General features: G+C 36.5%; 2 protein-coding genes across 3 annotated transcripts; one reads left to right on the top strand and one right to left on the bottom strand.

The window, feature by feature from the left end:
• Window positions 1-86: 86 nt before the first annotated feature.
• LOC6646260 lies at window positions 87-1,311 on the top strand. The gene is made up of 4 exons (XM_002068801.4): window positions 87-534; window positions 599-684; window positions 737-887; window positions 950-1,311. The coding sequence occupies exons 1-4, from the start codon at window positions 204-206 to the stop codon at window positions 1,114-1,116; spliced, it is 735 nt and encodes a 244-aa protein (XP_002068837.1). The 5' UTR covers window positions 87-203; the 3' UTR covers window positions 1,117-1,311.
• Window positions 1,312-1,351: 40 nt separating this feature from the next.
• On the bottom strand, window positions 1,352-14,763 carry LOC6646261. 2 transcript variants are annotated; one of them, XM_047010417.1, is made up of 8 exons: window positions 14,706-14,763; window positions 3,883-5,879; window positions 3,690-3,820; window positions 3,246-3,479; window positions 2,507-2,618; window positions 2,150-2,403; window positions 1,792-2,085; window positions 1,352-1,726 (listed from the first exon to the last, which is right to left on the bottom strand). In XM_047010417.1, the coding sequence occupies exons 2-8, from the start codon at window positions 5,217-5,219 to the stop codon at window positions 1,611-1,613; spliced, it is 2,478 nt and encodes an 825-aa protein (XP_046866373.1). In that variant the 5' UTR covers window positions 5,220-5,879; window positions 14,706-14,763; the 3' UTR covers window positions 1,352-1,610. The 2 variants fall into 2 exon arrangements, with proteins under 2 accessions (XP_046866373.1, XP_023033673.2); XM_023177905.2 differs by lacking the exon at window positions 3,246-3,479 and having other exon boundaries at window positions 14,706-14,761.
• Between the last annotated feature and the right edge of the window lie 11 nt (window positions 14,764-14,774).

Genomic DNA, 14,774 nt, shown 5'->3' with positions numbered 1-14,774 from the left:
ATAGAGAGAGAAGGGGATTAGCATATGAAATATTTGATTTTCAGTAGGCCTTTAGTTAGCTAGAAAAGTTTTCTTTATAAATTTCAACAGTTCATTTTCAATACAATTCATCCATTCACACTAAACAGAACAACAACAGAAACAAAAAAAACCCTCCCAAAAAAAACCAGAAAAAACCGAAAACAACGAAACGAGCTCCAAAAATGGCATCCACTGATTGTGAGCCTGGCAAATCATCGTCATCTTTAGAAAAAGCGGCTGCACTTGCTGCAGCCATCAAGAATCATCACAAGAAACGCCGCCAAATGAGCAACAACAACAACAACAATAACATGAGCAACTGCATCACTTATGTCCAATGTCAGAATCTGAAATATAATGTCATCATACTGGGCTGGCTGGGCGTCATTTTTTCAGCCGTCGTGCTATGCAGTTCCATGTTGACCATGCACCTGCAGCTGGATATCGATGGTGCAATCAAGCAATGGCTACATACAAGGCTCGTCGCCGAGGAGCAACAATTGCTGTCAAATTGTGAGTTGATTGTGATTGTGTTTTGACTTGAAACTTTTGTGAGTTAATTCTTGTCGCTTTACAGTGTTGGCCATCTTTAGTACTATGGCTTATGGTATGTCATTGATCAACACTGGCGTTAGCCTTTTGCTGCTTATAGGAGTGGCACGTGTAAGTTTTTAAGGTAAATACCAATTAAAATCTATTAATCAAGCTTCTACAGGATACCAGCTGGCTGCTATATCCTTGGCTTATTTTCCATGGCGTTGTCTTTGGCTTTGGCCTATATCTAGGCGTTTTCTATGCCACTGTTGGCCTATTTATAGATTTATCTAGTTTTCTAATGTGCCTGCTGGTATTCGCTCTTGTTTTGGGTAAGAGTTTGATAATTCTTCTACCCCGTAAAGTCCTTTTATTTACTTTTTCCTTTTTGTAGTAATTTTCTACAAAATTTATCATGAGGTCTTTACTCTATTCCGTGTAATGGAGCAGTTAACAAAATATCGTGATGTCTCTGCCCCTGGTCTATATTATCAAGATCCCGAGCATGCGGCTTGGGCAGCTGCCGCTTATAGGGCTTATGGGCTACCTCTTAATCCATAAATATATATAGTACCGAACTGAACTGCACCACTGCCAATATGTTGTTTATATATGACAAAAATATGTTATATTATATACTATATGCGATATATTTACCAACATTTACATAATTTATTTACACGCGACACGCAAAAAGTTAGTTCATAAATAGGTTTCATTTAAAATTACATAACAGCGCATATATGACTAAGTAAATTAAGTTTAATTTAATTACTACAATAAGTAAATTGTACTGCGCTTAATTTTAATGCCGAAAAAAGCAAGTTACATCGTATATATAAATAATCAGATACAAATTGATGAAGAAAATAAAAAGAGTAAATGAAGAAACGGATTTATATATATGTACAAAACGTTTAGACGAAAGACGAGAGGGGAAGTAAAGAGGATAGAGTGGCAGGTGAGCCCACTTAGCAGGCAGGTGCGATTAGTCGATGAATCTATAAATTAAATATCGCAACTCTAGCTGCAATTGGAGCTGGATCGATGGATCTTTAGATATTCATTGTGAGGCCCACCACATAGGATACCCAATCGACAGTTTTACTAACACTATGATAGATGCCAGGCTGGCCACGTGAGGCGCACGAATAGCCGGCAGAGACAACACCTAGAAAATGGAATAAGTAAATGAGTTGATTACATAATTTTTGGATTCTTCATTGCATTACTCACCAATCAAATACCAGCGGCCATTCTTCTCGTGCATCAGAGGACCACCAGAGTCACCTTGACAGGAATCTTTGCCACCATTTCGATAGCCAGCACACAGCATCTCCTGATAGATGACCACATTGATGCCATTCTGACGATGCCAACGTTCGCAAATACGATTCTCAATCACCGGCACATCTACAGCCTGCAGGGTCTTGGGCCTAAGCCGTGAGCCTGGATTCAAGGCACCCCAACCGGCAGCCCAACCAAATTTACCCAAAAAGTCTTCATTCTTTTCGGGCAGGCAAATTGGTGCTAATTGTAAAGAGATTTTAATTGAAACTATGGAGGCCAAGTGAATAGGCTAGGCGAGACTAACCTATGTGGGGCATGAAATGCACTGTCCTCTCGAGCGTCAAAACAGACACATCAAATCTATCGGCCTGGGGAGTAAATTTAAAGTATGGATGCACATCGATGCGTCGCACTCCAAATGTATAGGCGGGTAGAGGTTCCACGGCCGAATTGATTACATAATCTCCCAGGGTGACATGAACTTGACGTGGTGTGGCGCGAGCAACGCAATGTCCAGCGGTGACCACATGACGACGTGAAATCAAAGAGCCGCCACATCTGAAACGACAAAGGAAATAATGAAATGAAACAATATTGTTTTGGTGACCCCGACGTGCAAATCAGTCAACAATGGGAGAACTCTCTGACAAGTTAACCTTACCTAGAAGATCCAATGCGTATATACGCCTGCCAAGGAAATGAACCAAAGCCAGCATCATCTCCGCCCACAATACGTCGCTGGGCGGTCTGTTTGGCCAATGAAATGCCGCAGCCTGGAAAGTTCAATCAATCATATTTAAATTAAGTAAGAAGACAGAACACAAAATTAATGCAACAGAAGGATTAGTAGAAAGTAAAGCAGGCAATAAAGAAATAGAGATAGGAAATGGCATGCAGAGAGTCTTGAAGTCTTGCCACTGCCGCACTGGGTGAGGGAGAGTTCTTATTCAACTTTCTAGTGGTCAGTCGTTTGGTTTTTTTTTTTCGGTGTCGGTCTCGGACATGGAGCTTCCAGCATGCCGTTAAGAGTAATGTGTAATGTGGCTTAATTATCATTAGCGTGCTGTGGTAATTAACATAAGCATGCTTGGCAATTAATTTCTGGCTTTTACATTACATTTCATTTCATTTCACTTGGCGCCTCTTTTGTTAGTAATTAAATAAGACAATTGCAGGCTTAATTAAAGCAAAAAATAAAATATATATATAAACAAATACGTTAACAAAGTGTGCACACAACTACAACAAAAAACATAACGAACTACGAACGAGAGATATTAACCCAAGTGGTTAGAGAGGCATGCAAATTTTTTTTGGTTTTTTTTCAGCGACTTTTTGTTTTAGTATTTTTTTTTTCTGTTGGTGCTTTTGGACGTGCTCTCTATGGACATGGCACTCACTAGGTTCATTGTTAACTGGTCCAAAATTCTTTTGCGGCAAATCAGTCAAATCGATTAAGGTTTGACCCGTTTGATCCGAGCTACGTAAATTCGCTGATTTTGCTGTGCGATGACAACAGCCGCGTAATAATCCATTGCAAGTGCCTTGTATTAGGCCACCGCTAAGCCAGCAGCCTAAAAAGAATTCGCAAGTACCGCCACGATGCTGGCACTCCATGTCCGTGGTGATGTCGACTGTCGGAATATTGGGTATATTTGTATATTTTGTACAGTATATATATGTAGAGTGGGAAAGTTCTTGTGTAGATTATGTGGGATTTTAAGGTGTAATATTGCAAGCAACAGCAGCAGCAGCAGCAGAAACAAAAACATTTTATAAAGGAAAACTTATAAACTACATTACCTAAATAAATCATTTAGCCATCTGTCTAGCTAATACCTTACCTTTCTCCTTAAATGTGCTTGCCGATTGTGGACTACTGGTGGCCTCTGAGGCACTATCCAAATCCTGTAGACTATAATCATTGCGCACATCCTGCACAGCAGCCAGTTCATTGATGCCAAAGTTTTGATCCCTATTGAAGATTAAAGATGTTAGATGATTTCACTAGAAGATTTGTCCGCTTTCTGTACTCACCTAAAGGCTAGATTATCGCTAAAGTAGACGCCAGTGCCAGAGGGTCCTGTAACTGTGCCAGAACCACTGGGTCCTGTAGTGCCAATATTATCATTGCTGGGGAAAACAACTCGTGGACTTCTGGACGATTTGTAGGGATAATAGCGACTCTTGCGTGATCCCTGATATTCGCTTGGTCCCACATATTCCTGGAAGTTCTTTTGTGGACCAAACTGGCGAGGAGGCGGTGGGGGACCCGTACGAAACTCTGTGTCGCCAAAATAGAAACCTCTTTGCGGTCTCTGCTGGGGCAATGCCGTGATGGGTCCATTGATATCTCCGAATTTGGTTACCTCATCGCGATAGAGTTTGGCTAATGGGTGAGGCTTGGTATTGGAGGATAGGCCAGGAAATTCAAAACTTGATGTGGGCGGTGACACATCCGAATCAAAATAGAGTTGCCGCGTGTGACGTGTTTCATGATTGTCACCATCATCGCTGGTGGTGAAAGTTTGTCCCAAATCTTCACCAAAAATGGGATTGTCCTCACGATATGATTGCGGATGGAAAGGCGTGGCTGGCTTCAAGCTATAACTGGGAAATTGAAAGCCCACCCTCCGACTGGTATTCTCTGGCTCCAGCAGATCTGTGGAAGTAGAAGTGGCCGAAGCCAACAGATCACTACGCTCGGTGCGTTCGCCTCCTAGCCCAGAGTTAACCAACTCGGAGCCGAATTCTTCGGCCACAGCTGCCACACCATCGGCTGGTGGTCCCAGAGATGATAATGTGGCATTTCTACTTGGACGCAATTGGAGTAAAGCATCGCCATTTGGATTCGCTTCGCCGCCATTTATCAAGGGGATATACATATAATTGCGTTGCCTACCCTGACGGCTCACATTCTCCGGTTTGGAGGGCACCAATTGCTTTGGTATGGTTATCAATTCGGCATGCGGCAATTCAACCGATGGTGCTGGTATTATTTCCACTGCTGGGGCATCGGAGCGACGTTGAGCTGTGGCCGCCAACGGAGATTGGCGAGCTGTGCGATAGGAACCAAAGGATTGCACTATGGTGCCATCATCTCGTTGACGTACATCCTTAAAACTGATGTCATCCTGTTGGCTGAAGCTTTCAAATGGAGCATACAAATTGCGTGCTGTATACTGAGGGCTAGGTGATGATGTGGCAACCAACTGCCAGGGCATCAATTGATGTCCTGTGAGCAGGGCAGCTGTCGAAGCAGTTGTAGATGTGTGTGAATGGACCCTAGTCACGATTACAAGCAAGGTGATGGTTAAGAGATTCAGTGTGAGCATTTGATGACTCCATCGTCGATTGGTGGTGGTCACTAACATTTTACATTGAGCTATGATTAAGAGCAATGCAGCAGCAGGAGATGTTAATGACTTCTTTTGGTTTTCAAAATCAAAATGGACTTCCTGCTTCTCTTCCTCTCGCTCTCTGTCTTTCTTCTCCACCTCGGCAACTTGAACTTGAATGTGAGACGCCCAAAAATCAAATGCCTTGCCTTGTTTTTTTTTTTTCTTCTCCTCTTCTCTATATCTCTTCAGTTTACGCCTCAGTGCAGCTGCGTGCCGCGTTCATTGATCTTAGGCTCCAATTGATGTGGTTGTTATTTTTTGGGATTTTCCGGCGCTCAGCCGATCTCAAGCGATTGCTCGAGTTGATTTTTTTCCTTTTTTTTACAATATTTTTCTGGATTTGTTGTGCCTGCCGCCGATAGCTCGCTCGTGTAGCAAGTTTCGTTTGGCTTTGGTGCGAAGAGGGAGTTGAGGATATGGGTTGATTTTGGTGGGGGTATGGCTCAGTGCGGTTATTGGACTCCTTGGGCAATTATGGCAATTGCTAGTGACAACAACAACATCAGCAGCGGCAGCAGCAGCAACGGCAACAGCAACAGCAACAACGCTTTAACAGCGATTTCTTCATGTGGTTTCATGCAACATGACGATGGCCGAGGAGCGGGTAACACAAATTACTTCCTTAATTGCAGCCTGCAAAACGATACAGAGAAAATAGGCAATGAGAAAGAGATGTAAACGATTTAGCCTTAACGGCCTTTTGATTTATTTATTTTTGTTTTTATTGATTTTTAATGATTAGTGGGCGCAGATTTGATAAATTCGTTAAATCTACTTAAACAATCATTTAAATTGCAAAAATCATTAAAACTTAAAGTTTAATTTTTGGCATCAGGCGTTTCCTCTTGTTTCTTTTTTCCTTTCAATACTGTGAGAGTGGTAAACCAGTTCCTCTGGCGAAACTGGAAAAACCTTGACTGCCATCGGCAATAGTTTTTATTTTGTCTTTTTATTTCACTTTTTTTCTGCACACAATTTTTTCTTTTAATTTTTTCTGCTTTTACGATAGAAGGAAATGAAATGGATGCAATAAAAATAAAGGCAAGCACATACAAAATACCCTGTAATCTTAATGACAGGGTTTATTTGTTGCCTTGGTCATGTGGCACGTAATTATAAAAAGGGTTTGGAACGCTTTAAGGATAATGAATCTAAACACTTTTGGTGACATTTTGATGACTACTTTACAACATTTTTGTGACCCCCAACGTAATGGCTGCTAAATAGTATTTTGGTGACCCCGACGCAATTACTGCTAAATAGTATTTTGGTGACCCCGACGCAATGACTGCTCAATAGTGCTTTGGTGACCCCGACGGACCATGATGATTTTTGTGTGTCATCCTTGGTATAAGCAGTTTTTGTTAACCTTTTGAAATTCGAAAAAGGTATTTAATTTAGATTCTTCTGTAAATTGATATCTACATTTGAGATAATTTTGGTTTTGTGTGTTATCAAAATACTTGGAATATTCCTAAGACTTAAAATAAACCATGAGCTCAGTTAGAAACAAAATGTTGCATATTCTAAACGAATTAGCTTTTTTAAGGGATTCTTCATCTAAACAACCAAAAATTGAATGGTCGATCAACTAAGTCCGCCTGTGTCAAGGGTCACCTAACATTTTTTATAAAATGAGTCAAGCATTCTAAAGATTTCTATCTTTTTCGCCTTCAATTTTGTAGGTTTAAGGTAAAACTATACCTTATGCAAGCTCTGAAACATAAAGCTGGATCGGCTAATCTATGGTGTTGACCTGGATGGTTGTTACTCTATAATTAGTTGATTCTAAACTACAATACTAAAATTGAAAATCTAAAGAAACTAAATGATTCCAAGAAACACGAGCATTTTTTTGAACATGGTAACTAACTGTTGTTTGAAGTTCTTCTATGTTGTTGCCAACGAAACAGAGTCTATCAGCAACATCAGCAACAGTCACAACACCAACAATTGCTTTGAAAGTAAGAGTTTACCAATGTATTTTGTATTTTTTTCTCTTTCTCTCTTTTTCTTTCTTCCTTTCTGTTTTATTTTTGCGTTGCAGTTGGCCGCTTGCGTATTTTCACTTTCATTTTGAGTTCAGCAACCAAGCGACCAGCTGCTGGCGAGTTTAAAATGTTGCTGGTGTTGCTCATGTTGTTGCCGTTGTTGTTGCTGTTGCTGTTGCTTTTGATGCTGCTACTGTGGCTTCCTCTGTTTGTGCGGGCGTCTCTTTGTTTGGTATTGCTTGGAGCCGCAAACTTGACATTTTGAACTTGATTTTTGTTGCCAAGGATCGAGTATCTGCCATTGAGTATCGAGAGTGAGAGTCATAAACCAGGAAGATCATGCCAATGAAACGTGACTTCCTTGAAAAAAAGAAGAAGAAGCAATAATCGCAATCTCAGCATCAACAGCAACAACAACAACAACAATCTATTGTATAATAGTTAACACATTTTGCAAAAAAAGAAAAAAAACAGTCAACTTTTTTTTTTGTGGTTGTATGCTTTTAGATTTTACTTTAGTTACGAAATTTGGCGACTCTTCAACTGGTTTTTGTCACCTGTCGTTGTGGCATGTTAGATGCGCTGATGATTGACAACATGAAAGAGAGATAGAGAGAGAGAGAGTCTCTCAATGATGCAACAGATGCAAAAAGATTCAATTGATGGCACTCTCAGGTTATATAAACAAAAGCAACCAAACTATTGTTCCATTACCAAAAACGAAACCATATGAAACGAAATTGATATGAGCGAACGGCCTTGAATGAAGGACGCCGGAAACTTGCTTGGCTTCTTTTTTACTTTTCTTTCTTTTTCTCCCCCTTGATCATCATCAGCAGCTCTTTAATGCTTTTCCATTTCACACTTCTTTTTTCTCTTCATCTCTCCATCTTCATCTGCATCTTCTTTTCTTTTCTTTATTTTCTTCTTTGCTGTCGGCCCATGCATAATTTATTGTTGGCCTACCAGTTTATTTGTTTTAATTAACAATAAGCTTGGCACTTTTTTGGCTTTTTTAATATACCCTGTAAGCAAAAGGTTTGTGAGGTATATTCCCATTGCTTTTGAAGGGCTTTAACCGTTTGTAGATACTGCCAATATGTCCTGGGTGGACTTATGAATGCCCTCTCTTACTTTATTCATTCCTTTATTCGATTGGCTGTTCAAATTTCCTACTTCTTTGAAAGGTGATTAAAATTTTAAATATCAACTAAAATTGGTTGCCCCCTTGGTGGCACAAGTAGAGTATTTTATAGTCGTTTAATCTCTTTAGATAATAGTTTCTTTTTGTGTTATTATTTTGTATAGCTAAGTTGAAATCACCTCCCCCGTCTTCTACGTGATTTGTTTGGAGTTTCCTCCTTCTCTTCCTTCTCTCAATCTACATTTATATCTGCATCTGCTTCTGCACTTTTGTTTTAGTTTTGCTCTTGCCAGTGAAAGTTTTTCTTTATTTTGTTTCTCTCCATCTCTTTTTGTTTTTAGCTGCAAACAATGCGTCGTTTGGCTGATTCGTTTTTTCGGTTTTCATTTTGGTTGTAAAACAAGCGTTTTGCGTTTTTTCGTTTTTCGATTTTGTTTCTCGTTGCCTGCTCGTAATTGAGATAAATGCATTTTAAATGCGCAACCGCAGCAGCAGCAGCTCGTTGATGCACTTACTCCTCATTACGTATACGCCGCATGTGACCATAACATTTTCGCTGTCATATACAAATGTCATATACTAGGGGCCATGCCTCTAGCCACTATAGATTCTCTCCTCTCTTTTTGTGGCTTTTGTGTTTTTGTGTCTTTAATTCGCCCCAAAATGACAACAATGGCTATAAAACTCAAACCAACTTACTGGCTTGTCTCTCAAGATGCTTATAAAAATAAATTTGTGACAAGTTTTCTCTGTCTGTGTGGAAATGCTCGAGGAAATTTTCATGCACATTTTGTTAAATTGGGGGAAAATGCTTAAATTATAGAGGGGCAGAGACTTTTCGCATAAATTACACATACACATACAAAATGGCAGCCAAAGAAAACCAAAAAACCATTTGCAAAACTCTGATTATCTCTTTGTTTCTTGGTTTTTTTAACCATATCCGAGCTTCATTTATAAAATCAATTATTTCAAATTTTTAGCTCAACCATCAGAAAGCATAGCAAATTTCCTAATCTCGCTATATTAGATTAGCCTGCCAAGCAAATGGCGAAATCCGTTTTATAAATCCGAAATACTAAAAAAAAACTGTTTTTTTGGCTAAGGAAAATTCCTTAATCTCATATTGGGTGTTGCTTTTAAATGAATTTTCAACTGGTTTTTTGGTTATTGACTGTTTTTTTTTGCAACATACGAGTTTATAGTGCAAGAAAATGTCGTCTCTTTCAAGTTTTTCAAGTTGATTTGGAAATTATCTTTATGTGATATTTATGTTGTAGTTCATTTAGTCTAAAGTAAATGTTGTTAAAGTTTATTTGCATATTTCTCAAAAAATCTGTGCTCCCGAATGAGAGCATTTCCCAATGCCTATGACATTAATGCCTCCAATCAGACAATCTGAATATCAATATATTAAGCAATTTTCAAAAAGGAACTCTATGCTAATATTCAAATTCTTGAACACTTTCAAAAGTATGTCAACTACTTTAAGTCTTTTTCATAAGAGCACAAAACTTTAAGAGCACATCTTTAATTTTGTCTTCAATTTATAACTATTTATTTTAGCATGTATATATTTGACTTAAAATATAACTTTTTCTTTTGTGTAATTTTTAAAAAGTTTAGTTTTAATTACATTAACTCAATAGTTTTAAGTTCTTTATTATAGTTTTGTCCCATGTTTGTTTTAAAGTTTAAACAAAGCGTCGTTTCGTTGACAAGAAAATTGCTACCAATTCGAAAAAAAGAGGGAATAAAATCATGGCCACTCCCACAAGTAATCAGCTTGGCTTTCTGCTCACTTATACAAATTGGCTTTAGCAATTGCAATTGCAATAAAATTGTTTACTTAAGCCATCATCGAATCAAAGTTTAACCAAACATTTAAAGGTTAAACCATTTGACTTTCCCATTTGAAATCGGAGGGGGGCTCAAGTGGGTCAAACAGCTGTTTCAACTGTTGGCGAAAATGAAAATTGGTGTCATGCCATTGGCACATTTTGTCAAATCGACAAACCAACAAATAAACAAACAAAACATAACAGACAAACGCAACACCTAATGAAAAGCCACAAAAAAAATGCCATTGGGTAAGGTAAGTGCCGAAAATGTTGTTGTAAAGGCACTGCGATTGTTGCTGCTGATGCGTGGATGTCCAAGCTTTTTGGTCTGACCACATAATCAATAGATTGCCGAATCGACAACAGCAACAACAACAACCACAACACGGTGACGTGAAGTGGAGAGTGTTAATTAATATTCAATACACGAGCCAACCTGCGCAATTGTTACGAATGTGTTAAGTCAACACCGGCAGCAACAGCAGCAACAGCAACAACAACATGAGCAACTGATTTGAGTATTAAGAAGTGGCCCGCTATATAACATAAGCATTGCATGCAAATCATCATCAAGAGAATAATGATGATCAATGATTATCATCATCATCGTGATGATGATGACGATGATAATAATGATTATGCAATTAGCGGCAATATTCATAAACATTTTTTTTTTTTGGTGGGTTGAAATTTTCAGCTCCAGCTCACACAGCACACAAACTCATATTAGATAAGCTTAATAAATTTTTATGGCAATAGAGATTGTTACTAGTTATTTATAGCCAATCATCGAACGTAGAGGCGGGCCACATATTGAACCAGGGCGCCAATGTGGCAAATCATTTCTTCCTCTCAACCCATGTCAATGAAATTCTGAGTAAACAAAGTAGGCTTTTAGGCAGAAGGGATGTTAACCGGCTCCATTGGATCCATTTTATAATGCCTTTCTGGTACAGTTTCTGCAAACGATCTTTATAGAGAGTGACAGTTAGCTATCAACTCTTTAGGCCTTATTAACCCTTGGGTAAGCCCAATCGGAAGTGCTTTTCTTTTCTTCTAGATTCTATGATCTTTAATCTGTGATCTACATTCTATGATCTAATTTAAAAAAATTCAAAAATGAACTCAAAAGAGTTCTTCATTAAAGGCTTAAAAAGATTGGCTCTTTCTTAAAGGCTTATAAAAGCTGTTATAAAACTCAAGTCAATCTCTACAATGATCGCATAATCTTAACCCATTTAAACTTCTTAGTTGTCCTAAGTTAACGACATAAAAAAGGATTTAGAAACATGGTAAATGTTGTTATAAGAATCCAGTCGATCTATCCATTAATTACATAATATGTACATTTTAATATTAAAATTAACATTAACATTATTATCTAAATGAACTTTTTAGTTATCCTCAGTCAAACATGATATTTATATATATTTTCCTATTTAAACTTTCAAGTTATTTCCAGTTGTTCAAAAACTGGTTTCCAAACTTGTAACCTCATATTTAAATAGCCTGTTATAAACTCCAATGATATTCATCCTATAAATTTGTCACTTTTGTCCAGTATTTCCCTTATTAAATAAAGATGTTTCGAAAAAACAAATTAAGTACAATCTTGGTTAATAAAAAGTTTTGCAACTTTTGTCCTAATAAAAACAAGTTACACCTACATAGATCCATATAGGTCTTTAATTTTCGTTATATCTGATTAAAATATGGCTATAACTTAAAAATGGCACATTGTTATACCCTAAAATAATCAAAAGTTTGAAACAAAATCTCAGACCTCAATGTAAAAGTCATAAAATTAGCCAAATAAAAAAAATCACTGAATTTAATTTGCATTGCAAATGGGAGAAATGCAAAAATAAAAAACTCAAATAAAAAGCTTGATTCGTTTTCTCAAAAATTAGGCTCTTTCTCAACGAAGAGTCGTTAACATAAAGCCCAGTAGTAGTTAAAACCGCCCTCAACAACAATTTGGCTCAAACCCAATTAACAAACGCAATCCAAAGAAGAGGAAGACGAAAAAAAAGGCAGACGCAACAAAAACGAAGAAAGACATAATCGATTGAGAAAACATTTACATATATAGAGTGATGGATAGTTGGTGGAGAGGCGGTGACTGATGGGCGGGGGACTTTACATAAGTTAGCCAAAAGGAAACAGAGAGAAAAAAACAAAAAAAAAACCGAAATGATAAACCTAAAAAGAAATGCACAAAAACTTATTTACATAAACTAACAAAAGAGCAGTTGGGCTAAGAAATCCATGGCCATGGTCACAATTTAGGCGGAACTTGTTTTCTTTTCTTTCTCTTTCTCTCTCTCTCACTTTGTTTCTTTCTTCTCTCATCTCCTCTTTACTTAATATTGAGGTTTATTACATGATTTAAAAAGGGTCTCGGCCTAAATCACATTTTGAGACCAAACTGAACCGGATTTTGGCTAAAAAAAAAATTAAGTAATCTGTGTCACAGTCGCCGTCTCTCTCTCTCTCTCCCTTGAAAGAAAGTTCTCAAGTTTGTGGCTTAAGTCTTTTGTATATATCGAGTATATATGGATATATACTTACATATATATATGACATGCTCCAAAGCGCATTGAGAGCAATACAAGTTTCTCCGCATTATGCAATGACCCTAAATACAAAATAAAAGGGAAAAAACCCAAAAAAAAAATGAAGTGAAAAATGAACAAAAAAAAAAAATAAAATGGGGGAAGACAAAATAAAATAAAAAAGGTAAAAAGATGTTGGCGTTGCCTTTGGCTGATAATGAAGTTCATGTCATATATATATATCTACACTATACCCATACTATATGTCCACCTATATTGAGAGATATTGTGTAGTCAACACAATACTTCGACGAGGCCATAAAAAAAAAAAACATTGCCAAATAATTTATGTGACTGCAAGTCAACATCAAATTGAGGTTAAGTTTCCGACTTTTGTTTCATTTCACATTTTCTGTATATATATCACACTCTCTCTGTCTCTTTCTCTGTCTCTTTGTGTGTGTGTGTGTTTGTGCCCTTCTTTCACGCACTTCTTCACTTTATTTATTTATATTTTCCGGTTTTGTTTTTTTGCATTTCGTCTTCGTTTTATTTTTTTTATTTTAGTTTGTTTATTTGTTGGTTGTTGGGCCAAAAACTTATTTATTATTCCACAATTGTCTTTAGCTGCTGCCAATGTATTTCTGTTTGTTATATAATAATTAAACAAATTGAATAATCAAATGCGCTTCGCCGTTATTGTCCGACATACATTTCGAAATTGGGACAACAATTAACAAATTTTTTTTTATTGCGAAAAAGAAAATTCCATTTGGGATAAGTTTTAGCAATTTATTAGCTTCGTTTTAAACTTTAATAGATTGTTATTATAAAGTTATTTTAAAATGTTGCAATACGTCGAGACATAACATTTATGGAAGATTAAGGATTATATTTTATTTTGGTATCTAGTTGGTTTTTTAGTGTAAATATCTATTATATCTTAAGAGATATGAAACGTGATTTGACTCCCCATGCTAATTGGGAATAAAGTGTGAAAAATGTGTATTTTTTTTATCAGGTAGGGGAATTTTGCAAATTTAAATTTGAGATATATTTTGGACGTAGAATTGAAAATTTTCTCATGATTATAGAAGTACATTTTGTATATAGAACAAATTGTATACCATAAGTAACCTTTGCTTCAACTAAAAAGACAAAATTTATATGTAAGAGTCTAGACTAAGACTCCAGTAAAAGAGTCTAGTAAAAATTTGCCATATTTTCTACATTGAAGTTTGTATTTAGAAATTTTTTAATAAACCTCAACTGAATTATAAAACTTTCTTTTTTTTAAATTTAAAATATTTAAAAGCATAAATTATATTGCCTTATCAATAAATAATAAAAATCATCGTTCAATCGTTCATTTAGTAGTTAAAATTTCATAGAAAAATTTGTTATTAATTCTCTTTCAGTAAGTTATTTTCACATTTAACTTATTTTTGTGCAAACTTTACAGACTTTAAGGCATTTTTCTGTTGCTTTTTAATTGTTTTTTCATTACTTTTCATGGAATATTATCTTTTCAAATTGTTTGCTGAATTTTTTACTATTTTTTTGCACATTTTGTGCAATTGACTAACTCTCAACTTTTCCACTTTTCGCACTTTTTGCAGTATTATACGTAAACAGAAATTGCAAAAGACCCCTCCAGGCCTCTCCAAGTTAATCAGTTGAAACTTATATGTACAAAAGTTTATATGGTTAGATTTATTAGATAATGACTATTTACTTTTTGTTGTTTGTTTGTGTTTTGCTTTGGCCAACAAAAATGTTGCAATTTCAATGATTTAATCACCAACAAGTGAGAGAGAGAGAAATAGAAGAGGCAACAAAATGCTTATTAAATGTGAAATTTTCTTTTTTTAATGCATTTTTGCAAATGCAAATTATTGTTAATCTTTTCTTTTTTTTTATACACTTACCTTTAGAAATATAAATTGTTGAAATATATTGTTAATTAATCCAATTTGCAATATATGTATGTAGATGTT

Source organism: Drosophila willistoni (genome assembly GCF_018902025.1).
Source record: "Drosophila willistoni isolate 14030-0811.24 chromosome 2L unlocalized genomic scaffold, UCI_dwil_1.1 Seg72.1, whole genome shotgun sequence".
In the NCBI taxonomy this organism is placed as follows: Eukaryota; Metazoa; Arthropoda; class Insecta; order Diptera; family Drosophilidae; genus Drosophila; species Drosophila willistoni.
This window is presented reverse-complemented; position numbering and strand designations above follow the sequence as displayed.